This window comes from Littorina saxatilis, linkage group LG3 (genome assembly GCF_037325665.1).
Source record: "Littorina saxatilis isolate snail1 linkage group LG3, US_GU_Lsax_2.0, whole genome shotgun sequence".
NCBI lineage: Eukaryota > Metazoa > Mollusca > Gastropoda > Littorinimorpha > Littorinidae > Littorina > Littorina saxatilis.
The window spans coordinates 3537233-3565231 of NC_090247.1; the positions used below are offsets into that span (position 1 = coordinate 3537233).

At 41.5% G+C, this 27999-nt stretch overlaps 1 protein-coding gene across 1 annotated transcript in view; it reads left to right on the forward strand.

The window, feature by feature from the left end:
• Positions 1-17781, forward strand: part of LOC138961071 (opsin-5-like) — a 22745-nt gene extending 4964 nt beyond the window's left edge. The window contains exons 2-6 of the mRNA XM_070332665.1: positions 4270-4387; positions 12693-12986; positions 14557-14653; positions 16609-16852; positions 17536-17781. Coding sequence (XP_070188766.1) covers positions 4270-4387; positions 12693-12986; positions 14557-14653; positions 16609-16852; positions 17536-17781 — 999 coding nt within the window. The remainder of the gene's footprint in view (positions 1-4269; positions 4388-12692; positions 12987-14556; positions 14654-16608; positions 16853-17535) is intronic.
• Positions 17782-27999: the final 10218 nt, after the last annotated feature.

Consider the following 27999-nt stretch of genomic DNA (forward strand, 5'->3'; position numbering starts at 1 on the left):
TTTTATAGACTGCGAAGAAACAAATGTCAAAAGCAACTTCATTTCAAGGTCATCTACAAATGGAACCTTTTTGTCAATCTTACACAAAGAAACGAATTGCACAAGCTCGGAGATGCATTGCACAATTAATAAAATGTTGAGATCACTTCGGCACTTTGTTCGCTCCAGAAGACACGCACCCTGCAAATGTCTTGACAGTAGAGCAGGGTCATTTTTCTCTCAATCGGATTCATTAGTAAAACAAGAGGCAACAATCTGGTGATCAGATCACTCATTCGTGAAACGTAATAACAATTTCTGGCATGATATATATATATATGCAAAGCTTTTGCAACTATCATTATCAGTTTTCTTCTTTGTCGTTTACCCTAGTGATTGGCAGCTTTGTCGTTTACCCCAGTGATTGGCAGCTTTGTCGTTTACCCCAGTGATTGGCAGCTTTGTCAACTTACTTCCCTTGTAATACATCATTCTGAAAACATCGGTGGCACGCTGTTCACCTTAGCGGGGTTACAAAGTACATACGAACTTAAACGAAAATTTGTAAAACATTTTTTTTGATACTAAAAAATGATTTGGGAGTTTCTTGTTCTTGCAGATTTGCTAAGTTTGTCCATTTAGTCAAGTTTTGACTAAATGTTTTAACATACACGGGGAATCGAGAACGAGGGTGGTGATGTATGTGTGTGTGTCTGTGTGTGTGTGTGTGTGTGTGTGTGTGTGTGTGTGTGTGTTTATGTGTGTGTGCGTGTGTGTTAGTGTGTGTGTGTGTGTTAGTGTGTTAGTGTGTGTGTTAGTGTGTGTGTTAGTGTGTGTGTGTGTGTGTGTGTGTGTGTGTGTGAGTGTGTGTGTGTGTGTGTGTGTGTATGTTTCTGTGTGTGTGTGTGTGTGTGTGTGTGTGTGTGTGTGTGTGTGTGTGTGTGTGTGTGTTCGAGCGATTCATAGAAAACTAATGAACCGATCTTCATAAAACTTTGCATGAGAGTTTCTGAGAATATTATTCACAGACAGATTGTTCATTTTTTTGATAAATGACTTTGATGACGTCATATTATCCTCCTTTTTTGTGAAAGTTAAAGCCGCACTGTCACACCCTCATTTTTCGATCAAATTGATTGACATTTTGGTAACGCAATCTTCGACAAAGCTCGGACTATGGGAATGCATTTCAGCTTGGAAGCTTTATAATGGATTAATGAGGTTGGTCATTAAAAATTGCAAAATTCTAATATCAATTAAAATGTTAGGAATCGATCCAAAAATGATTTCATCTCATTCTTTTTAATTTGTTGATTCCAAAAACATATATATATTATGTTAATTATGTTTGGATTCAAAACAAGCTCAGAAAAATAAAAAGAATACAGAAAAGCGCGCTTTTCTGCTAAGTGCAAACGCTACTGTGCTATACAGGCTTGTCAATTTCACTGCGTTTTCAACGTAAAAATGTGTCTGCGATGTCCGTGCCGCGGGGATTGACGAAGCTGTATTGTCTCGGTGAAAAAATGCACTGCGTTTTGTGAGTTCGACACATTGACTCAATGTAGTAATTTTGCCTTACGCGACTTGTTAATCTATACGTTTATGACCATGAATGTACAGTCCAATAAAATCACCCCAAACCCTTGTCATTATGTTATTCAACTTGACGTCAGCAGTAACTGTAGTTTAGCAATCTTTATGTAATTGCCCCCAAAAATGTACGGCATATTATAACTGATGATAAGTTTACAGTGTCCGCTCGATATAACGTCCTTTTTATTTAAAAAAATAAAATGCACATCGAAGCTTACTATTTATAGTCAACATGATCGCTTACCCTCACAGATCATTGGCCAGGTGTGTTTAGCCTACGTTGGAAGGATGTTTAAAGTGACGAAATAGTTCTATATTTTGTACGCCTTTGCACCAGAAAAACACCTGATCTAGAGATGAAAGGAAAAATATGTATATCAGTAATTGGATTCCACACGCGCAGAGGCTTAGACTTTTCAAATCAATACATGCTTAAATGGATGGTTTCTCGCCACGGAAAAGTAACTAAATGGGCCAGTGAGTGTGCATGGTTCTCTAACACAGCAAATAATTGGGATTTCGTCGAGGTTCCCTGTTCTTGGTAACAAATTTAATTAGTCTATACATGTCAAAAAAAAGAAGAAAAAAAAAAGAAGAAAGAGAATTAAAACAATTTAAACATTGTTAATGGATAGACATAATATAACTCTTATCGACGAAATGTGTATGATGTAATCCAGAAGTACATTAGTTAGAAGTGTTAAACGACCATTACAGGCGGTCGACGCGCGGTGATACCATCGCCTTTTGTTTTTTCTCCAAAAAAGCCGATGTTACTAAAAATAGATTGAGTAATTCGTGGAAGTCGTTCATTGAAAGTACTCAATTATTATGGAACCCTTTGATGAATTCATTTTTATACATTACTCAAAACCTTTGCAATGAATTAAAATGAATAAAGTACAAGACGTAAGAGTTCAGAAATAAAGGAAAAGTTGAACAATGTAAAAGACATTTTGAAAAACGCTCTTGCCTGCTAAAGCTACTCTTACACTGTGCCGAATTGCCCTTGCGAATAGAATTGTCCAATAATTCACAATGATCGGGACATGGTCGCAAGACATTCGTAAATGTTCTTAACCATTCGCCACCATTCGTCTCTTGTTTTGAACATAGCAACATGTTCCTAATATTCGGAAAGAAGTCATATTCTTAACTTTTTTGCAACGTACTTGTAAGATTTCGCAAGACATTCGTAATCATCGCAATGTATTCGTAACGCTCGCAAGGCATTCGCAACCATTCGTTATTCCTGTCTCACACTGTGCTGAATATCCTTGCGAACATTCGTAATCATCGCAATGTATTCGTCAGGCTCGCAAGGCATTCGCAAACATTTGTTATGTCTGTCTTACACTGTGCCGAATATCCTTGCGAATATAGATTCGTATGCATTCGCAATGATCAGTATACATTCGCAAGCACTCGCAACCATTCGTAAGACATTCGCAAGGATTCGTAAGGCTTCGAATGGTCAATATTTTTCCTGTCCATTAGTCTCTTTTTTTGGCCAAATACAACATGTTCATATACACATTTCTTGCGAATGTCTTACGAATAGTTGCGAGTGCTTGCGAATGTGTACCGATCATTGCGAATGCCTTGCGAGCGCTACGAATACCTTTACGATGATTACGAATGGCTTGCGAATACTAGGAGCATATGCATTCCTTGCGAATATTAGGAGCATGTTGCTAATATTCACAACAAGAGACGAATGGTGGCGAATGGTTAAGAACATTTACGAATGTCTTGCGACCATGTCCCGATCATTACGAATTATTGGTGAATTCGCAAGGGAAATTCGGAACAGTGTAAGAGCAGTATTACGAACAATGCGAATTGCATAATCGCTTTATTCGTAAAATGTTTGCAAGCACTCGCAACACTCGCAAGGCCACTCGCAACGTTCGTAATACATCCGCAAGACATTCGTATATGGATTTTTATGCATTCGCAATGATCGGTAAGGCTTCGAATTCTCAATATTTTTTCCTGTCCATTCGTCTCTTTTTTGCCGAATACAACATGTTCATATTCGCAAGGATATTCGGCAGAGTGTAAGACAAGCATAAGATTGCTAAGAGATTGCTAAGAGATCGCAAAGAGATTGCTAAGAGATTACTCTTTTCCGACTGAGATTCTGTCGCAGTCCGGTGCTCTTTTTTCACCCTAAAAATGCGATGAGAACATCTGCAGAATCAAATGGAGCGCGCTCGCTAATATCAGAGGATAGAATGTGACACACACTGTGAATAATACATCAAAAATCTCATTAGGATCGACTTGTGGAGCGATCCTCGCATGACATTTGCAGAAATCGCCTTATATTTCTTAGCACGTGCTAATGTCCATCGTTAGTTGACCTTTCGAAAAGCCTGTGTAGTGTACATCTACCTTGTATCAGTTTTTACATTTAGTCAAGTTTTGACTAAACGTTTTAACATACACCAGGAATCGAGACGAGGACGGTGGTGTATGTGTGTAGGTACATAAATATGTATATGTGTGTGTACGTGTGTGCGTGTAGAGCGATTCCGAGAAACTGCTTGACCGATCTTCATCAAACTTCTCATGAGAGTTTCTGGTTATGATATCCATAGAATATGTTTTCCTGTTTTCGATAATGTCTTTGATGACGTCATATCCGTCTTTTTTTTAAAAGTTGATGCGGCACTGTCACACCTTCAACAGTGGAAGGGGAATCAAAGGACCTCAACCACTCCTGGGCGACCCTGGAAAGGCTTGCAAGAGACAGACAAAAGTGGAGGTCCTTTGTCGCTGCCCTACACGCCACCAGGCGTGAAAGGCAGTAAGTGTCACACCTTCAGTTTTCGATCAAAAAGTTTGACATTTTGAGTAAGTAATCTTAGACGAAGCTTGGTATTAAATTTTAGCTTGGATGCTTAAAAATTTAATTAATGAGTTTGGTCATTACAAATCTTAAAGGTCTGGTTAAAATTGTATTTTTAGAAATCAATTCAAACATAATTTTATCGTATTCTTTAAGATTTGCTGATTCGAAAAAAATATAGAAATGTTATATTTATATTAACAACAAGCCAAATAAATTACAAATTATGAACATTCTAATTAAAATTAAAATGTAAGCAATAGATCCAAAATTGATTTCATCTTATTGTTATTATTTCCTGATTCCAAAAATATATATAGATATGTTATGTTTGGATTAAAAACATGCTCAGGAAGTTGAAAAGAATAGAGAAAAGTGCGCTTTCCTGTGAAGCGCTATACACTACTGTGCTATACTGGCTTGTCACTTTTTGTGCGTAAACGCGACAGGGCGGCCGCGTGGTATGAAACTGACATAATGCGGTGCAGTCAATTTCATTCTGTGAGTTCGAAGGGTTGACTAAATGTAGTAATATCGCTTCACACGACTTGTTTGTTCTTCATTCCCGGCGGGACTTCGTATTGTGGCTTTGATGGTTCTAAGGGCTGCTTCTCGTTGTGCGATATTTTTCTCAGAGTTTATGGCAGTTCGGCAGTACGGATGCGATTCTTCTTGGATGTAACTTTATTCTTATATTGCATATCGTGCATTCTTGAAGTGTGTGCGTGTTTGTGTAAACACGTTTTTTTAGTGGACAGCAATGTTTGCATGTAACCTGATCTGTGTTCTGTGTTTTTCATTCAGAATTACGGATTAATATGCAGACTGATATCGAATGAAATATACATTTTTGAGTTTGGGAGACAGGATTTTGTAAATGCTGTTAATGAATTATTTGCAGAAGTTTTTCTTCATGTAAAGCACATCTTGAATGTTTTAAATGTATACATGATACAACCACATTTGAAGGAAAAACTCACTTTCGGGCGAATGCCCTTGCGTCGTCAGTGCTTTGTATAGTAGTCTTTGCCGTTTGACCGAGTGCTCTTGAACATCGAATACACGCAACATGGACAACTTAACTTCATCTTCATTGTCGACAACAACAACAACGACAGAGAATGGCGCAAACTCGCCGACAGACAACGATGGCGATATGGACCTGTATAGTCACATGCTTGCGATTGGAAAAGTTCACTCTCTCGGCAAAGTCGGAACCATGGGTTGTGGGATATTCTTATGTATAGTTGGTGAGTGTTATGCTTTTCATCGTTACCTTTCTTTTCTTGCTGTTTTTGTTGGTCTTTATTTCACAATAGCTACTTTGACCCATGTGTAGAGTTGGCACCCTCCTCAGTAAAAGTATCTGCATGTTGACATGTTCAGTTTGGTCACACACTTTTCATACGGGTCACGACATACAACGCGACGGCATAACGATTCTAAAAGCCCTTAGTCCACGAATAAAAAATGGTTGGATACCCCCCCCCCCCCAAAAAAAAAAAAAAAATAAATAAATTAAATAAATAAATAAATTAAATTAAATTAAAAAAAATATAAAAAATAAAAACATAAGGGTTACATGCTGTCGTAATATTGGAACTTTTCTTTTCTGAATAACCAAACCGGTTATAGTGCGCCTTGAGTCGCCTTGTGGTGAGATAATTAAACAAGATACAAGATACAAGATACAAGAAGTTTTATTGTCCTCATCAATACAAGGAAAATTGGCATGTGTGTGGCAAGACACTGATACACTGATACATAGACATTTACTAAACACAACTGAAGTTCAATATCAGCACACCCTTACGCAACATACCTACAACTTCAGACACACAGGCTACATGTGCCCCTCGGACGTACGCAACCCACAATTCACCCAGTCATACAGCTCCACATGCACTTACTCATTCAATTATGTGCGCGTTATAAATTATCGTATTATTATAGCTGTCCGGCGCATTTATTTCAGCTTAAGTTAATGCCTGTTCTAATGGAATTCACTATTGTCATTTTTAAATTCACCATTTCCATTTTGTTGTTGTCAGCTTATGCAACAAATGTGCCCACGCTTTATTTCTGTCGTCAGTTCATTGGCTCACGTAAGTGTAGCCTATGCGATCGTAACTTTGTCTGTCTGTGCGTGCGTGCGTATGTGCGTATGTGCGTGCGTGCGTGTGTATGTCTGTGGTAGAAACTCTAACATTTGAAGACGTCACATTACATTGACGTCACATTATGACGTAAGAGGGTTAGACGTCACGCGAAGGAAGTACTGAAAGTCTCGGTCATTATTATTTTGAGCGGGCCGAGACTAGTTGGCAGTCGTGTCCCTGTAAGTAGGCTACATGCAGACAGACAGATCTAGATCTAGTGTCTCGCTTTCTTGCACAGTTTCACCTATGCTCTTTCTCTGTGTGTGTGTGTGTGTGTGTGTGTGTGTGTGTGTGTGTGTGTGTGTGTGTGTGTGTGTGTGTGTGTGTGTGTGTGTGTGTGTGTGTGTGTGTGTGTTACTGTATGTCGATTTCTTACGTGAGCCTTGATGGCTTCGCCTCTTGTTCTTGCTTTATTTCCACAAAGTTCATTTGTTTCCATCTGTTTGTCTTCCTTCTTTCACTGTTTCCCTTGTTTCTTTCCTATTTTCTACATTGTATATTTTGTTTAGATATTTATTTCTTATTGTTTGAAACAAAAAACCAAGAAAGGTGGACTGGGTGGCCGAGTGGTAACCCACTTGCGCTCGGAAGCGAGAGGTTGCGAGTTCGACCCTGGGTCAGGGCGTTAGCAATTTTCTTCCCCCTTTCCTAACCTAGGTGGTGGGTTCAAGTGCTAGTCTTTCAGAGGAGACGAAAAACCGAGGTCCCTTCGTGTACACTACATTGGGGTGTGCACATTAAAGATCCCACGATTGACAAAAGGGTCTTTCCTAGCAAAATTGTATAGGCATAGATAAAAATGTCCACCAAAATCAATCAATCAATCTATATATATATACGACTAGTGTCTGTCTGTCTGTCTGTCTGTCTGTCTGTCTGTTCGCGATGCACGGCCAAAGTTCTCGGTGGATCTTTTTCAAATTTGGACACCGTATTCAGCTACACAACCTCATCGATGAGATATTTTAACACCGTCACGTGCTCTCAGCGCGCAGCGCTGTGCGCGCTGAACCGATATTTTTGTTTTTTTGTTTTTTGTTGTCGGGATCCACTACCAGTAACTCTTCCTTATCTTCTCCAGTGTTTTCAGCCGCGATTATCTCCCTTCCTCCGTGTGGCAAAGCCGGGTCCCAGGCGCAACCTGGTATTCGGCTCTACTTCTTCCCGGCGAAGCCGGTACCCGGCGAAGCGGGTAATCATCTAGTCAATCAATATGAGGCTTATATCGCGCGTATTCCGTGGGTACAGTTCTAAGCGCAGGTTTTTTGTTAAAAAAAATTTTAATGCAATTTATATCGCGCACATATTCAAGGCGCAGGGATTTATTGATGCCGTGTGAGATGAAATTTTTTTTACACAATACATCACGCATTCACATCGACCAGCAGATCGCAGCCATTTCGGCGCATATCCTACTTTTCACGGCCTATTATTCAAAGTCACACTGGTATTTTGGTGGACATTTTTATCTATGCCCATACAATTTTGCCAGGAAAGACCCTTTTGTCAATCGTGGGATCTTTAACGTGCACACCACAACAAAATACCCGTGTGACTTGGAATAATAGGCCGTAAAAAGTAGGATATGCGCCGAAATGGCTGCGATCTGCTGGCCGATGTGAATGCGTGATGTATTGTGTAAAAACAAAAATCCATCTCACACGGTGCGATATAAATTGTATAATTTTTTTTAAATCCCTGCGCTTAGAACTGTGCCCACGGAATACGCGCGATATAAGCCTCATATTGATTGATTGATTGGGCGGGGATGTAGCTCAGTCGGTAGCGCGCTGGATTTGTATCCAGTTGGCCGCTGTCAGCGTGAGTTCGTCCCCACGTTCGGCGAGAGATTTATTTCTCAGAGTCAACTTTGTGTGCAGACTCTCCTCGGTGTCCGAACACCCCCGTGTGTACACGCAAGCACAAGAGCAAGTGCGCACGAAAAAGATCCTGTAATCCATGTCAGAGTTCGGTGGGTTATAGAAACACGAAAATACCCAGCATGCTTCCTCCGAAAAACGGCGTATGGCTGCCTAAATGGCGGGGTAAAAAACGGTCATACACGTAAAATTCCACTCGTGCAAAAACACGAGTGTACGTGGGAGTTTCAGCCCACGAACGCAGAAGAAGAAAGAAGAAGATTGATTGATTGATATTATAGGAACTTACAATTGTGACAACAAAAAATGCAACGTTCCTCTAACCTACCTTTCTTGTTTTTTTTATTCCGAATTTTGGAACGTTGGCAGTCTCTTTGTTTGGGATGCTTTTCTTCTTCTGGAAACGTTAGTGCAGCGGTTGTCAACAGGGAGAAATTACCCGCTTTGAGAGTCGGAACTCACACTGACGTTTTTCATGATTATAGCATCGAGTACTTCCCCAAAAGTATACTATTACGGCCTAGTAGTGCAGTTGCTCTACTGATAGAAAAAAACTAACACAAATAATTCCAACACTTGGGTTTGTTCTCCAGCCGTCCTCATGCAGCCTCTAGGGAAACGGTCTAGGAGTGCTTGACTGTACTCAACTGATCCCAAAAGCTAACAGAAATAACTCTAACTCTCCCGTTTTGTTTTAGATGTCCTCAGGCTATGCGTAAAGGGTACGGTCTTGTAGTGCCGGAGGTACTCATTGTATGGTCTGGCAGTGAAGTTGGTCTATCGATAAAAAACGCTATTTAATTATAACACTCGGTTTTTCCGTCAGCCGAGTACGAAAATGTTACTCGCCTGACAATTAAATAACGAATAAATTACTCCACCCTAACACGAGCAATTTACTGCCCACGCCAAGTGTACGCAACTTTTACTCCCCTGTCCCCTGTTTGTCTTGGTGGTGGAAGGGGTGGAGGGAGGGGTAGCGCGACATTTGTTTGCGCGAGATCACATATTGGCATTATCCCCGAGTACGCAGTACTGGGGTCCAGCAGACTTTAAATGTGTGTCTGTCTGTCTGTCTGTCTGGACTTAACGGCTTATTGCTGGGAAACTACTGGGCGCAGTTCTTTCAAAAGTTGATACACTAACTTGATAATAGGTCCGATTGATCGTATTAAAACTTCATAATGTTACCTGGGACCTAAATGCGAAATAAATCACAAAAGCCACTCTTAACGGCGGGCGCGATTCGCGGTGGGATAGAACAGCCGTTCGGCTGATAAACCGCCCAGCCAGCGACACCACACCAGGCTTTGCGTGCTTTGCGTGCTTTGCGTGCGTGTACCACTGCGCGAGGAGTATAGGCATTTGAGCTCACTGGCGATTGTCAGATTTGTTGGCTTGGAGGAAAGCGTTTCCGACTATGGCCAAAGATATCCGGGTTCGATTCCCGGCATGGGCGGTCTATTTTTTTTTTAAATTCTTGTTTACTATTGTTTATTATGAACGTTTTAATGTATTATTTTACTGTAATAATTTTTTCAATTGTGTAAAATAATTTTTTTTTTTTTTTTTTTTTTTTTAATCCAAGTGATCCTGGTGGAAAGCGATTCGTCTATGGCCAAAGAGATCCGGGTTCGATTCCCGGCATGGGCGGTCTATTTTTTTTAATTCTTGTTTACTATTGTTTATTATGAACGTTTTAATGTTTTATTTCACTCTAATAATTTTTTTAATTGTGTAAAATAAATAAATAGTTTTTTTTGTTTTTTTAAATCCAAGTGATCCGGGTTCGATTCCCGGCATGGGCGGTCTATTTTTTTTTTTTTTAATTCTTGTTTACTATTGTTTATTATGAACGTTTTAATGTTTTATTTTACTCCAATAATTTTTTTAATTGTGTAAAATAAATAATTTTTTTTTAATTTTATTTTATTTATTTTTTTAATCCACGTGCACAAGACAAAAACTTTCATACTGGGGGAGCGAGCCAGTCTGAAGAGTACTCGGGTCCAGCGCCAGCGTTTTTTATCCCTTCGCCTGGATCCAATTTTCGCGCACGAGATTTTTACTGGAAGTAAACGTTTGGGGAGTCAAAATGTCGGGGAGGGAGTTATTTTTTCGTTCCTTGGCGAGTTCTTTTCTCGTACGACAGGTGTACTCGGAGTAACAATTTTACTCAGGAGTCAATTTTTCGTGGAGTAAAAATGTCGTGTTACACCGGCCTCATACGATGATAGATGCTGTTGTACGCCCTCGCGGTGAAACCATTAACACCCAGGAACATGCCCCAAATTTTGGGGCATGTTCCTGGGTGTTACCCCGACTTAAAATGAGTGTTTAGGTGTAATGAGCCACCTGCGTTTAAGCCAGAATGACCGAGGTCTTTTACATGTCACTGTGATGACACGGGGGTGGGACATGGATATCGTCTGTGAGTTTGCACATAAAGTTGACCCGTGTCCGTCCAGGCCTGGGTTCAAACCCGTGACCATAAGATGACAGGTTCAGTGCTCTACCCTCTGAGCTACCCGGTCCCCCTAAAGGTCTCGTGCGTCTATGGGTAAACAGTCTACGAGTAATAGTAATACGTAATAGTGCTGGAGCTCTTCCGCCCAAAGAAGCTAACAAAGACATTTTATCCTATATACGTAAGAGATATATCACTCATGAGATAACAATATTGTTCAAACCACAGTTCATGTGAAAAAGGTCGTGTCAAACTAGTCTGGCAGGGACCTGATTTTCCACTGCTCGTGATGCCGAGTCACCGAGACAAACGTCATCCTGGTAACACTGTTGCGCTCGTTTTTACCCCTGGAAGGATGTTGAGAACGTACTCGTCACGCTATGCTTTCTTTAGTCTATTTGCTTTGACGTCAAAGATTGCATGAGGCTTTCCATGAGATCGAGGTTCCACTTGAAGCATCTTCAATTTGGGCGCATCGACAGAAGGACGTTTGGAGCAAAAGACAGTATGTAGGATTTTTTTTTTTTTTTTTTTTTTTTTTAATCGTAACATAAATTTATTTCTAATGTTCAGCTCAGTTTCCTTTTTTTTCTTTTTTCTTCCTTCTCCCTCTTTCTTTTTTCTTACATTTTTAAATCAACAGCTTAAAGATAGGGTTTGAGAAAAACAAACAAAAAAACAAAGAAAAAAAACACATTTAAATTTACTTCTTTTGCCCTAATCTTTTCACCTCTATCATGGACAAATGCCAATGACAGTATGTAGGATAAACAGAATACTACATGACTTGCTGTGTAGTACAAAGCTTACACTCGTTGCTTTTTTGAGTGTTGAAATGCTCGCTTTCGCTCGCAGTTCAATATCTAAAAACAAAAAAACTCGTATAAATCTGGTACAATACAGCGCGCCATGTAGTATTCTCAATTTTTAACACTCGGTTTGTTTTCCAGCCATCCCCAGACTCTGGGAAGAAGGTCCAGCAGTGATGATACTCTACCGATCCAAGAAGCTAACACAAAGCATTCGAACACTCGGTTTTTCTTGTAGATATCCTCAGTCTATGGGGAAACGGTCAAGCAGTGCTGGTGCTCTGCCGATCAAAGTAGCTAACAAAGAAATGTTAACACATAGTTTGTCTTTCAGCGATCTTCAGTCTATGTGGGAACGGTCTCGTAGTGCTTGTGCTCTACCAATCCAAAAAGCTAATTCTAACACTCGGCTTGTCTTTCAGCGGTCTTCAGTCTATGGGGGAACGGTCTAGTAGTGATGGTGCTCTGCCGCTCATGTTTTTACACTCGGCTTGTCTTTCAGCGGTCTTCAGTCTATGGGGGAACTGTCTAGTAGTGATGGTGCTCTGCCGCTCATGTTTTTACACTTGGTTTGTCTTTCAGCGGTCTTCAGTCTATGGGGGAACTGTCTAGTAGTGATGGTGCTCTGCCGCTCATGTTTTTACACTTGGTTTGTCTTTCAGCGGTCTTCAGTCTATGGGGGAACTGTCTAGTAGTGATGGTGCTCTGCCGCTCATGTTTTTACACTTGGTTTGTCTTTCAGCGGTCTTCAGTCTATGGGGGAACGGTCTAGTAGTGATGGTAAGCCTACTCAACCGACCCAAAAAGCTAACTCAAGTAATTCTAACACTCGGTTTGTCTTTCAGCGGTCTTCAGTCTGTGGGGGAACGGTCTAGTAGTGATGGTAAGCCTACTCAACCGACCCAAAAAGCTAACTCAAGTAATTCTAACACTCGGTTTGTCTTTCAGCGGTCTTCAGTCTGTGGGGGAACGGTCTAGTAGTGCTTGTGCTCTACCGATCCAAAAAGCTCCGCCAGAAACCGCACAACGTCCTTCTCCTCAACATGGGCCTGGCAGACATCTTGGTTACCATAGCGGGTTATCCCTTCACCACTGTGTCCGCCTTCAAAGGACGTTACGTCTTTGGTGACGCGATCTGTGCGATACAAGGCTTTCTGACGTTCCTGTTGGCCATGGTGGCTATGACGTCATTGGTGTGCCTCAGCCTGTACAGATACGTGTGCGTCTGTAAACCCTGGCTCAGTGAGTACTAATACGTCTGCACAGACAAACAAACAAACAAACAAACCAGAAACCAACACACAAAAAGCAAAAACACCGGTGGAACTGCCAGCATCTTATATGTGACCCGCCACCACGAAATGAGTCGCATGTCACCTCGCGCGGTTCTGCGCTGGGCTTAATAAAAATCTGGGGAGTGTCTGGTAACAGAGTGAGGGTCACCTTAGTCACTGGCTTATAACTCAAACAGTTTTTGTTCTTTTCTAAATCGGTTTTCACCACTGGATAGAGCATAAAAAATTCTCTCGAAAACTGTAAAAATATGAAAATCATGCAAAGGTGACATGCGACTCATCCCGTCGTGGAGGGTCACATATTTTTAACCCGGACTGAATGTGTAGCGCCAGCGAACGCCAAGATGAAGATTTTTTGATTTTAGAGGTAACTTCCCAGAAGAGGCTAGAAAACACAGCGGCAGAATGTAATTGAAGATGCATTCATTCGAAAAGAAGGTATCTCGTATTTTGATCGATCTATTTGTAGAGCTAGTGCCTTGTTGTACCAGATGCATTAAGAAAAGCAACGGTAATAAGTTGAAAACAAACATACTGTACGTGGATGAAATAATACTAATTTTCTTACAGATGCATTATGTCTGTCTGTCTGCCTGTCTGCCTACTCTGTCCAAGTCTCCGCCCCCTCTCTTTCATTTGTATGTCGATCTGTCTATCCGCCTGTCCTTGTCTTTGTCTCTTTGTGTCTTTCTCTGTATCTCTCTCAGTCTCTTGATGTCTTTGTCCGTCTGTCTGTCTGTCTTGCCTGGCTGCCTCTGCCTCAGTCTCAGTCCCTTCCCTTCCATTAGTATATCTGCCTTATCGTCTCTCTCTGTCTTTGTCTCTCTTTGTCTCTCTGCAGGGCCGGACCAAATGAGTTGTAAGGGGGGGGGTTCCTCCTTTTTTTGGGGGGCAAATCAGCGAAGTGGCGAAGCCACAAGCGCGCGCCTGCAAAGCAGGCGCGCGAACTAGGGGGGTCCGGGGGCATGCTCCCCCGGAACATTTTTGAAAAACGGTTAAAATCTGTGCAATCTGGTGCATTCTGGGCCTTGTTTTGAGGGTTAAGAGCAGCATTGTGGGGGGGGGGGGGGGTACCTTTTTCTCATCGGATTTCACATTGAATAAAATTTGTTAGAGACACACACAAAATTTATTTAAAAAAAAAAGAAAACACTCAAAGCAAGGTACATGCTTTTTCCAGGGGGGGGGGGGGTTCCGGAACCCCTGGAAACCCCCCCCCCCCCTGGGTCCGGCCCTGCTCTGTGTACGTCTGTCTGTCTGTCTGTCTGTATGGCCGTCTGTCTGTCTGTCTGTATGGCTGTCTGTCTGTCTGTCTATGTCTTTCTCGCTCTCTGTCTCTCTCCAAATGTCTTGGACTCCCGCTATCTCTGTCTCTCTCTGTCTCTGCCTCCCTCTCTCTTTCTCTCCCATTTCTCTCTCCCCCCTCGCTCTCTCCTTCACTCTCTCTCATTCTCTCTCGGATCCTGTATTTTCCATGTTTAGCAGTGCCAGCTAAAAACTGTTTCCTGGCTTTTCAGAGTATCGAATTACACAGAGAGTGTCAACCCAATGTGTGGTCGTAATCTGGGCGTATTCGGCCTTCTGGACGGGACTACCTTTAATTGGCTGGAGCAGGTATGACATCTAAAGGTTATAATTATGCACATTGCTTTCCTTGTAGACGATTGTCTAATTTGTTACAGGTCTGCCCACGCTTTAAAGTGTGACAAGGGCCTCCGTGTGTGTGTGTGCGTGTGTGTGTGTGCGTGTGTGTGTGTGTGTGTGTGTGTGTGTGTGTGTGTGTGTGTGTGTGTGTGTGTGTGTGTGTGTGTGTGCAGTATGGATGTGGCGGACGTGCCTGTCTGGAGTACTTTGGGTGTTTGGGTTTTATTGTTCTTATTTTTGTTTTTTAAGGTTGTTGTCATATGTTGTTTTGGTTGTTTTAAGAGCAGATGAACCATACTTTTCCATCCATTGTAATTAATTGTATGGACAATAAAGGATCTTATCTTATCTTATCTTCCTAATGTGTCAAATAAAACAAATATTCATCAAAATAATCCCACCCTTCGCAGAAGATGTCATACTGCAGAATTTTTCATATGTTGCCAAAGGGAGATTTTTCATATGTTGCCAAGGGGAGATTTTTCATATGTTGCCAAGGGGAGATTTTTCATATGTTGCCAAGGGGAGATTTTTCATATGTTGCCAAGGGGAGATTTTTCATATGTTGCAAAGGGGAGATTTTTCATATGTTGCCAAGGGGTGATTTTTCATATGTTGCCAAGGGAAGATTTTTCATATGTTGCCAAGGGGAGATTTTTCATATGTTGCCAAGGGGAGATTTTTCATATGTTGCCAAGGGGAGATTTTTCATATGTTGCCAAGGGGAGATTTTTCATATGTTGCCAAGGGGAGATTTTTCATATGTTGCCAAGGGGAGATTTTTCATATGTTGCCAAAGGGAGATTTTTCGATCGAGCGTATGTCTTGTAACAGCCAGGACTGATCAATGATGACTGTCTACACGACACGGGAGGTATAATACGTTGCCTGTCATTCATTATCTGAACTTCATCACTCAAATTTGAAACAGATCGATTCCAAAATGGTCTAGTAGAGAGAGAGAGAGAGAGAGAGAGAGAGAGAGAGAGAGAGAGAGAGAGAGAGAGAGAGAGAGAGAGAGAGACAGAGACAGAAAGAGAGAGAGAGAGAGAGAGCGAGAGAGAGAGAGAGAGAGAGAGAGAGAGAGAGAGAGAGAGAGAGAGAGAGAGAGAGAGAGAGAGAGAGAGAGAGAGAGAGGGGGGAAGCTACAGTAAACCGAGAAAGCCACTGTAAGATTTGTTTCATATTTCGTAACGCTGTTTCATGAAATGGTGCATTGTGCATTGTACTTTTTTATGCGGAACTTATTACCATATTACAAAGTTTACCCTTTAATTAGTAATGTGAAAGAATTCCAAATGTCTCTGACGACACACTGTTGTTATACAGATTTGACAACGGTTTTGTAATCCTCATCCCTCTTGAACCTTTTCTCCTACTATGTTGTTCATCATCATCATCATCATCATCATCATCATCCTCATCATCATCATCATCATCATCATCATCATCCTCATCATCATTATTATCGTCGTCATCGTCATCTTCGTCGTTGTTGTCGTCGTCATCGTCGTCGTCATCATCATCATCGTCGTCGTCGTCGGCGTCGTCGGCGTCGTCGGCGTCATTATCGTCGGCGTCATCATTATGATAACCATCATCATCATCATTGTCGTCCTCATCACCATCCTCATCCTCCTCATCAACTTTTCTTTCTTTGAACAGATACACACTTGGAACTTTCCGCATATCTGGTAGTGTTGACTAGGCGAGCAAGACGGCATACATCCTCCACATAAACTGACTCATCCTTGCAACCATCCATTCATTCAACTGTCAATCAATCAATCAATCAATCATTCAATCATTCAATCAGTCAATCAATCAATCAACCAACCAACCAATCAACCAACCTACCAATCAAACAACCAATCAACCAACCAATCAACCAACCAATCTATCAATCAATTTGGTCGTGTCGACAGATACACACTGGAAACTTTCGGCCTATCCTGCAGTGTGGACTGGGCGAGCCAGAGGGAGGCAGACATCCTCTACATCTATTGCCTCATCATCTTCTGCTACCTGTTGCCTGTAGCAATCATGTGTTTGTGCTACTACAAGATCGTCAACAGGGCCACCAAGCTGAGATACGTGCAGCGGAAAGTGCTGGACATTGAGGAGGCTACGAAGCATCACAGTCTTAGGACTGAAGTCAAACTTAGTAGTGTAAGTGTGTGTGTGTGTGTGTGTGTGTGTGTGTGTGTGTGTATGTGTGTATATATGTGGGTGTGTGTGTGTGTATGTGTGTGTGTGTGCGTGTGTGTGTATGTGTGTGTGTGTGTGTGTGTGTGTTTGTGTGTGTGTTTTGTGTGTTTTTGTGTGCATCGTTCTTGTCGCTGACCTAGGTTTGCTATTTTTCGGAGAAAATCCTGGACATAGACGAGTCCGCTAAGCATCACAGCCTTAATTAGGACCGGAGTCAAATTAAGTACTTTATGTTTTTGAGATCTAAAAATAGCACTCTGCCTCATTTGTTAAAGATGCTTAGAAGAACAGATACTTGAGACGTGAAGAACAGATACTTGAGACGTGAAGAACAGATACTTGAGACGTGAAGAACAGATACTTGAGACGTGAAGACAAATTCAGCAGCCTAGAGTCAAGTCCAATTCTCATACGTTTCCCATTCGTGAACTCCGCCTATCATAGCTGTACGACACTTCAGTATGGTCCTCTATTCCCCGAAAGCCGCGTATGGCTGCCTAAACGGCGGGGTAAACACAGTCATACACGTAAAATCCCACTCTTGCAAAAAAACCATCCGTGAACATGGGAGTTTCAGGACATGTACGAAGAAGAAGAGAAGAAGAAGTATGGTTCTAACCCTTGGTCTTTGTTTCTATCTACAGATGTGTTTCATCATGGTTTTTTTCTACACGACCGTGTGGTCGCCCTACGCCTTTGTGTCTCTATGGTCAGTGTACGACGACGTCCCCGTCTGGGCCACAACTCTTCCCACGATGTTCGCCAAGCTGGCATCCACCCTCAACCCCTACATCTACGTCATCGGTAACCCCGATTTTCGGAAAAGCGTGAGCTCCGTCATGCGAACCGTCAGGAATGACAACACGGTGCACCCTCGGAGAGAAGAGTAAGTGTTCTGGAAATTTATGATGCCTTCGTTTTCTGTGTCAACTGAATAAGTGTTGTCACATATGCCTTCTTTTTCCGTGTCAACTGAATAAGTGTTGTCACATATGCCTTCGTTTTCTGTGTCAACTGAATAAGTGTTGTCACATATGCCTTCTTTTTCTGTGTCGACTGAATAAGTGTTGTCACATATGCCTTCGTTTTCTGTGTCAACTGAATAAGTGTTATCACATATGCCTTCGTTTTCTGTGTCGACTGAATACGTGTTGTCACATATGCCTTCATTTTCTGTGTAAACTGAATAAGTGTTGTCACATATGCCTTCGTTGTCTGTGTAAACTGAATAAGTGTTGTCACATATTATGCCTTCTTTTTCCGTGTCAACTGAATAAGTATTGTCATATATGCCTTCGTTTTCTGTGTCAACTGAATAAGTGTTGTCACATATGCCTTCGTTTTCTGTGTCAACTGAATAAGTGTTGTCACATATGCCTTCGTTTTCTGTGTAAACTGAATAAGTGTTGTCACATATGCCTTCGTTTTCTGTGTCAACTGAATAAGTGTTGTCACATATGCCTTCATTTTCTGTGTAAACCGAATAAGTGTTGTCACATATGCCTTCATTTTCTGTGTCAACTGAATAAGTTTCGCATGTTGCAAACACACAAAGCGCATTTCCTACCGATCCGTTTCAAGGCACTCCCTTTTTAGCTTTCACCACTGTGTCTGAAGACGATGTCAAGAAATTAATTCTAAAAACCGCCCCCAAGACGTGCGAACTTGACCCGATTCCAACCAAACTACTTATTCAAAACATCGACATCCTCCTCCCTACCATCACTAACATAGTGAACGAATCACTCTCCTCGAATCGTTGTCCCCACGGAATTCAAAACCGCTTTAGTAAAGCCACTGCTGAAGAAAGCTTCTCTCAATTCCAACGAGTTGAAAAACTATAGACCCGTCTCAAACCTTCCTTTTCTATCGAAAATTCTCGAAAAACTTGTTCTCCGACAGCTTGCCTCACATCTCTCATCCCACAACCTTCTTAGTTCCCACCAGTCAGCCTATCGACCACGGCACAGCACGGAAACGGCTCTTCTTCGTATTTTGAATGACCTTCTGACCGCTCTAGGCAGGTTTCACAATCTTCAATCACAGACTTCCTTTTTTTTTCAACAAAATCAATCTTGACAGAGATCTTTGAAATAGTGTTTTTATTAAAGCCTTACATCCTCCTGGATGGAATCAAGACAAAAACTTGTATGGAGACGCATTCTTGTCGACATAATGTGATAGCTTGTTACAGTACTCTATCAAACAAAGGGATAGACGTAAACAGAATTGGGTAACGATTTATTCAAAGAATATTGTCCAGAGGCTTTAATAAATTAAGCAATAACAATGCAAGCAAAATATCATTTCCGAGCTCAGTGAAAAAAGCAGCAAATAAGGACTAATTATGGGAATTCCGTTCTTCTGAACTGCTATTTCGCTGTGATGCACGTCATGAGCATACCTTCAAAAGTAACAATGTTAATTGCACTCCATTTCTCACTTTAAAAAAAAAGTAGAATCATTGACCAATAGAAAAAAACGAGTTTGGAATTTTTTTTGCATATTCTTGGGGAATAAATACCTGAAAATGTAACCCTACCCTCTAAATGGTGACATCATGACAGCGAAAAAAAATATACAGAACAAGTCATGTGAAGCGATAATAAAACATTAAGTTGGTTTGAAACTAAAAGATCAACATTGGAATCAGGGACGAGTCATTAACAATGCTAGTGAGATTTGGCTAGCCGAAACCAGAAGACCGAGACGGGTTGCCTCCGCGAAGCATATGAACAAAACGGGCGATTTTTCTCATTTGAGCAGATTTTCACACTAAGCATGACATATCTGTTTATACATTGGGATCCAGGAAATCCAAAGGATACAATGCAATAACTTTTGAATCTGTAATCAAAAGTGTTATTGTTATTTGCAATTTTTAGAATGTTTTGTACCAAATTTTATAATACATTTCATAACTTGACGAAATGTAAAACAAGTCGCGTAAAGCGATATAAAAACATGTAGTCAATCTATAGGCATCAAATTGAAGGATAAACTATAAAAAAAAAAAACAGTCCGATCGGCGAGACTTAATTCAGATAGTCTCGGCTAACCATACCCGAAAACCGTCACGGATCACACTCATCTCCGCGAAGCATACTCAACCTGTTTTCTTTAATTCTGAACGCGTTTTTAAAGTAAACATAACATATGTATATATATTTTTTAAATCAGGAGAAGATAAGAAGTACAATGCAGTAGTGTTTGAATCTGTAATGAAATATTCGTTTTTGATGACAATTTATTGTTGCAAAAAAATGATGTCTTCATTTTCTGTGTAAACTGAGTGATTGTTGTGGCAATTACTGATTCCTTCAAATTGTGTGTAGACTGAGTAAGAGTTGTTGCAAGAAAGGATGCCTTTGTGTTCTGTGCATACTGAGTAGCTGTTGTGGCAATTACTGATTCCTTCAAATTGTGTGTAGACTGAGTAAGAGTTGTGGTAATGTATGGTGCCTTTATTTTCTGTGTAAACTGTCACATTTTTGTTTGTTTGTTTGTTTGTTTGCTTAACGCCCAGCCGACCACGAAGTGCCATATCAGGGCGGTGCTGCTTTGACATATAACGTGCGCCACACACAAGACAGAAGTCGCAGCACAGGCTTCATGTCTCACCCAGTCACATTATTCTGACACCGGACCAACCAGTCCTAGCACTAACCCCATAATGCCAGACACCAGGCGGAGCAGCCACTAGATTGCCTTCTTCTTCTTCTTCTGCGTTCGATGTTGATGGCCGTGCTAAATCTTCAGACCAGTGGCTGCCAGGAAGTCCGCATGGACTGATGATGTCATTTGTATGGAGTCGACGCACGTGCGAGGATATGTATGTGTGGGAGGGGGGGGGGGGGGGCGCGGGAGATGGAAGCTTGCTGTATGTTATGTAATGTATATATTGTGTGTGATACGTGGAAATGTGATACTATTTATTTGCATGTATGATACAGGTACAAATGTGATAATTGTAGGCTTATACTAGTGATTACTGTGTGTGATACATGAAATGTGATATGAATGCTGTTTTTATATGTTATACTCTTACCTTCTCCCAAGCGCAAGACAAATTCTTCTATGAAAATTGAAGCCAATAAAATTTGAGTTGAGTTGAGTTGAGTTGCGCAGTTCGTCGGCAGGACCCCAGAGTTTGGCTCCAACACTGGTCTCTTCTTGCCAGAACTTCTGGCGTATTGTCTCTAGATGGGGGCAGTTCTGGAGAATGTGCTCCGGAGTTTGCTCTTCCGAGCCACATTCACAGTGTGCGTCATCCGCAAGGCCCAGTCTCTTGAGGTGTTTCTTCAGTCCACAGTGCCCTGTCCTTAGACGGAAAATGGTGGTTTGGCTTCTCCGGTCTAGTTTGTTGATGGGGTCTTCCTGTGGGTTGTAGTCTCCGTTTCTCTTTTTCCAGTTTTCTTTCTTCTTCCGTTGTAGAAGAGTCTTGGCTTCTTTGTATGAGGTGGAGTTGTGTGGTTGGGGAAATCTCGCACCTCCTTTTGCCAGCCTGTCCGCTTCTTCATTGCCGGCAATGCCGACATGAGCCGGTATCCACTGGAGCACCACCTTGTTGTGTTGAGACAGGGTGCTGAGGCAGTTGTCGAGTTGCCTGGTGGGGAGGTCAGTGGGGCCAGACAGAAGGGACTGGAGGGCGGACAGGGAGTCAGTGAAGAGGACGATGTTTTGCCGACTGCGGTCTTCCCCTGCTGCGTGCTCTGCTGCAGTGATGAGGGCGTGGAGCTCGGCCCTGTAGTTCGAGCTCAGGTTACCAGCTGGGACGGAGAGGGAGGTGGTGGTCCCGTTTGGGCGACGGATGTAGACGCCACTGCCTCCATTCCTTACGGCGTTCTCTGAGGAGCCGTCTGTGTAGACGTGAGTCCAGGTGCAATGTGGGTAGTGGTCCTGGATCATCTCCATGGCGAGGGCCTTCTGGACATGTGGTGACTGTTCGCCCTTTGCTGTCAGTCCTGGTACATCTGTTCTGACTTCATGGAAGCTCTTGCGTGGGGCCCAGACGTCTGAGACGAGTGTCTTACAGCAGCTGGGGTCAGCTTCCAGAGCTTCAGCATACTCCGTTTGGAGTTCCTTGACCTGATGTTTGAGGCTCTTTCGTTTCAGCCTGTTCTTGGTGCCCTTGTTGAGGTTTTGGTGAAGTGGGTGAGTGGTCAGTCTCTTCATCTTCTCTCCCTGCCAATTTTAAAGTCTTAGGTATGACCCGGCCGGGGTTCGAACCCACGACCTCCCGATCACGGGGCGGACGCCTTACCACTAGCCAACCGTGCCGGTAAACTGTCACATAAATGTGTAGTGCGTTTTTATTCACTAACGCAAACGCCTTTGATATATATATATGCATATTTTGAAGTACAGACAGACAATGTTATTTGTATAAATGTGGGGAACAAGGATCGGACAAATACAAAAGCAAAGGTAACATCCTTTAACTTTCGCACACACCAAAAAATGTCCACTTAAGAGCAGCGACACTGTACACGACGCACGCACGCACGCACGCACGCACGCACGCACGCACACACACACACACACACACACACACACGGCACACACACACACACACACACACACACGCACGCACGCACGCACGCACGCACGCACACACACACACACACACACAGTGACACACAAACAAACAAACAAACAAACAATGGACAGTTTGACTGCTTTGTGTGTAGATTGACTGCTTTGTGTGTAGATTGACTGCTTTGTGTGTAGATTGACTGCTTTGTGTGTATATTGACTGCTTTGTGTGTAGATTGACTGCTTTGTGTGTAGATTGACGGCTTTGTGTGTAGATTGACTGCTTTGTGTGTAGATTGACTGCTTTGTGTGTAGATTGACAGTTTTGTGTGTAGATTGACTGCTTTGTGTGTAGATTGACAGTTTTGTGTGTAGATTGACTGCTTTGTGTGTAGATTGACTGCTTTGTGTGTAGATTGACTGCTTTGTGTGTAGATTGACTGCTTTGTGTGTAGATTGACTGCTTTGTGTGTAGATTGACTGCTTTGTGTGTAGATTGACTGCTTTGTGTGTAGATTGACTGCTTTGTGTGTAGATTGACTGCTTTGTGTGTAGATTGACTGCTTTGTGTGTAGATTGACTGCTTTGTGTGTAGATTGACTGCTTTGTGTGTAGATTGACTGCTTTGTGTGTAGATTGACTGCTTTGTGTGTAGATTGACAGTTTTGTGTGTAGATTGACTGCTTTGTGTGTAGATTGACTGCTTTGTGTGTAGATTGACAGTTTTGTGTGTAGATTGACTGCTTTGTGTGTAGATTGACAGTTTTGTGTGGAATTGACTGCTTTGTGTGTAGATTGACAGTTTTGTGTGTAGATTGACTGCTTTGTGTGTAGATTGACAGTTTTGTGTGTAGATTGACTGCTTTGTGTGTAGATTGACTGCTTTGTGTGTAGATTGACAGTTTTGTGTGTAGATTGACTGCTTTGTGTGTAGATTGACAGTTTTGTGTGGAATTGACTGCTTTGTGTGTAGATTGACAGTTTTGTGTGTAGATTGACTGCTTTGTGTGTAGATTGACAGTTTTGTGTGTAGATTGACTGCTTTGTGTGTAGATTGACTGCTTTGTGTGTAGATTGACAGTTTTGTGTGTAGATTGACTGCTTTGTGTGTAGATTGACAGTTTTGTGTGGAATTGACTGCTTTGTGTGTAGATTGACTGCTTTGTGTGTAGATTGACTGCTTTGTGTGTAGATTGACAGTTTTGTGTGGAATTGAATTTCATAGGTAGCATTCATGTTAATCTGCACATGTATCCCTTGACTGCGACAAAACGTTTTTCTATCATCAAAACAATCAGTACTTTGGCAAGGGAAAGAACTGATATATATTGCCCTTTGTATTACAGCAATAGGATTGCCTCCCCTGGAGACCATCATTTCAGTTTTGGTGTAATAGTGTCATACTTTGTATGTTTAAAAAACAACAATTCAAACTAAATTCTGTCGGCAGTCAAAGGGTGAAAAAATAAACGCCTCTTAATGCTTTGTTCCGTGTGATAAATGACTATTTGTTTTTTGTTTCATTCACTTTTAATGTATTTGTTTATTTTGTTGCTCTGTTGAATATGTCGTGTGAGCTTTGGAAGCTTTCATTTGACGGTCTTAGCAACGATTCTGTACGTTTAGTTCCTTTAGTCTTTTTTTTTCTCTATCTGCTTTTCATATAACTTTTGCAGCTGCTGCCAATATAGGGTTTGAGTTCAGCGTTTTACTTATTTGTTGTACTTCTTTATTTTCTTTATTTGCATTTCATTACCTTTGTTTACTGTTTCTTTTATTTTCTTTCTTTTGCAAATGCTAGGAACTTCAAGTTTCAAGCTAATTATCTTGGACTGTCTTTTGGTGGTATGTTGTACTTCTTTTATTTTGTTCCTTTTTATTTCATTACTTTTGTTTAGTTTCTTAATTTTCTTTCTTCTGCAACTGCAAGGAACTTCAAGTTTCAAGTTATTATCTTGGACTGCCTTTTGATTCTTCTTTTTTCAGGGTACCTAGACACGCTGCGGCTTACACGATAGACCGCACTAAGGACGGCATTTTCATCGGCGAGAAGACAGTCGTGATTGAGACTGATGAGCAGCCCATGTTTTAGACATTATCGCATACTAGAACGCAGGTCAGAATTGAGACAATTGGAACATTTTAATATGGGAAGTTCTTAGTTAGGTTTGTGTATTTTATTGGAATTAAAGTTAAATATTAGAAGGAAGTTTATGTGTTGTAGTATATAAGGTTGAGAATATAATTTTTAACAAAAGGACCAATGAAGAAGGATGCTCCCCGCCTGAGAAAAAGAACACACACACACACACACACACACACACACACACACACACACACACAAACAAACACAAAAGAAATAAGGCAAAAATATGGGTTGAAGCAACCTGCATGCAACTGAGGTCAAAAAACAACAACAACAACAAATACATTATCACATACTAAAACGCAGTACGGAAGGGTATTGAGACACAGGTAGAGATGGATGATCTACCCACATTTTAGACACAGGTAGAGATTGATGATCTACCCACATTTTAGACACGACAAACCATACAAAGAAGGGCATTTCATAGGCAATAAGAAAGCAGTTATACAAACAGATACTCTACCCATGTTTTAGAAAACTTATTTTTTTACCAATTTTATCACTGCAACTTTTAACTTTTACAGTCCAATCTCCCGTCACCCTCCCGGCCCCACCCCCAACCGCCCAAACTCTTCTTAGCAAATAACCACGTCGTGTCCTAAATAGTCACTAGTGCTGGGGACAGAAATAGTAAGTTAGTCAGTCAGTCATGTTATAGACATGCACACACGTGTTTCACCATGTGAGATACGTTAATTTCATTTGATTGATTTGACGTATTCATCAGTGAGAACAATGTGTTGATACAAGGTAGTTTCAACTAAGCATCAGAGTGCTTTTCAACAGTGTTATTTTGAAATTGGGAATGTTGTTTAATTTCTAGCTCATGCAACTGGTAAGCATCTAGAACCGCATTACAAATGTTTTTTGGTCAAGTCGCACTTAATCTTTTTGTCCACATGTCTGTCTGTCTGTCTACCTCTATTATGTGTGTCTAGCTTGCTGTATGGCTATCTTGTTCTCTCTGTATCTCTTTCGCTCTCTATCTGTGTCTCTGTCTATGTCTATTTCTCTTTCTTGGTATGTGTCTCTCAGTCTATGTCTGTCTGTTTGTCTGTCTGTCTGAATGTCTGTCTATCTATCTGTCTGTCTGTTTGTTTGTCTGTCTCTCTGTCTCTGTCTCTCTGTCTGTCTATCTATCTGTCTGTCTGTTTGTCTGTCTGTGTCTCTGTCTCTGTCTGTCTGTCTCTCTCTTTCTCTCTCTCTCTCTCTCTCTCTCTCTCTCTCTCTCTCTCTCTCTCTCTCTCTCTCTCTCTCTCTCTCTCTCTCTCTCTCTCTCTCTCTCTCTCTCTCTCTCTTCCGTCAATCCTACGGCAAACTTGCAGCACAAACGTTTTTAAGACCAGATAATATACGTCTTATCTCATGAAGTCTAAATAAACATCTGTTGTCGCTAGAATGGTTGTTAAAACCAACAACCGATGCTTTTTAACAATGTATTATTATTTTTATATACATGACATTTACAGCTTGTTGTGTCAGTGCAATCTACTATATAATTCTTAACTCATGTCAAATGAACTTACATTTTTCATTTAAGCAATGTATTGTATGTAAATTGATGATAATTATGTTCTTACTTTCATTTTATTATAATCATGTAGCAGTAGTTTTCTTTACTTGCTTATTCTTTAGCAATTTTAGATTAGTCCCTCTTTAGGGCGAGGGACAGATGTAAAACAGCAGACCACTGCTTTCTCTATTACCCTCGTTAAATAAAGAATTGTTCTTGTTCTTGTTCTCTCTCTCTCTCTCTCTCTCTCTCGAGTCTCTCTCTCTCTCTCTCTCTCTCTCTCTCTCTCTCTCTCTCTCTCTCTCTCTCTCTCTCTCTCTCTTAACCCCCCCCCCTTCTGTGTGTATGTGTGTCTGTGCGTATGTGCGTACCGCGCTTGCTTGCTTGCACGCGTGTGTGTGTGTCACATTGAGTGTATGTGTGTGTGTGTGTGTGTGTGTGTGTGTGTGTGTGTGTGTGTGTGTGTGTATGTGTGTGTGTGTACGCATGTCGTCAGTAAATGAATGACAGGTCTGATCACATGTGCTCACTTCAAGTAGTCTGTAAAAAGTGGATACTGACTCGATTGAGACAAGGGGAGTAACACCTGATTTTGTAGACATGTCTTGTACAAGTAGTCTCCCATTTGTGTCGGTATACGTTCTTATTCCTCTCTAATTCTCTTTCTGGAGAAGCCAGATACATTTGTTCAACTCTATCCTTTCGTTCGAGCATAAATTATGCTTGTGTGTGTAAGTGTGTGTGTATGTGTGTGTGTGTGTGTGTGTGTGTGTGTGTCGGTGTGTTTGTCAGTGTGTGCGCGCCCTTGCGTGCTAGAGTGTGTTCGTACCTGCGTGTGTTATTCGTTTCTTTGATAGTTTTCTAATTCATCTTAATGGGCTGGAGACGGGAGTAAAATGTAATTAACATTCCCGACCGTCGAAGCAACAGTTGCCATGGTTTTGGCCTAACTCTTGTGTATTTTTGAATGGAGAAGTAGGATGTTAAGGGCAGACAACTATATCATTACTTCAGAGTTAATCAGATAGTTGTCGTCATTAGGTGTGGTGTTGACGTTTTTAAATCTATTCTTTTGTTTTAAGTTTTTTGTTCGTTTGTTTGTTTGTGTGTTTGTTTGTTGGTTTGCAGTTGTTTTTGATGTTATTGTTGTGCGTATGTTCGAGTGCGTGCATTCTTATGCGCGTGCTTTGTTGCGAACGTATGTTTGTACGCGTGATTGAACGAGCGAGCGAGTGTGTATGCGTGTAAAGGCGTGTGTGTATACATTATTTATGTTTGAATTTGTCTGTGTGATGCATATTGTGTATGTTTTATTCGGTTAATCAAAGTATGAATTTATGTCTTGGTTTAGTCTTTCAGTTTTGTACATCATTTGTACTTGACTTGCATGTGAGGAAATAAAAAGATATGAACGAAATAAGTTTTTCACTGCCCTATATTTTCTCCCTCACTACCCCCTCTCTCTCTCCCCCTCTCTCTGCGTTCATACAGAAGAAACATAGCCCGTTCCCGAACGAACACACACACACACACACACACACACACACACACACACACTGACACACACACACACACACATACACACACTCACTCACTCACACACACACACACACACACACACATGCAGTCACACGCTCTCAGTCTCTCTTTCTCTCCCTCTCTCTTTCACTCTCTCTCTCTCTCTCTCTCTCTCTCTCTCTCTCTCCTTCTCTCTCTCTCTCTCTCCCTCTGTTCAGCAGGCCTACTCAGCGTGGCGAGTTTACTCGCCTTTCTCCTTATGGCTGGTGTAGAGCCGAACCCCGGCCCTGGTCAGTCAAGCGTGGCTACAGAAAGAAAGGAAAGTTCACGTGCCGTCAACACAAAGGCTACTGTCAGCGGTATGAGTGACACAGAACAGTCGAGTGTCAGTGC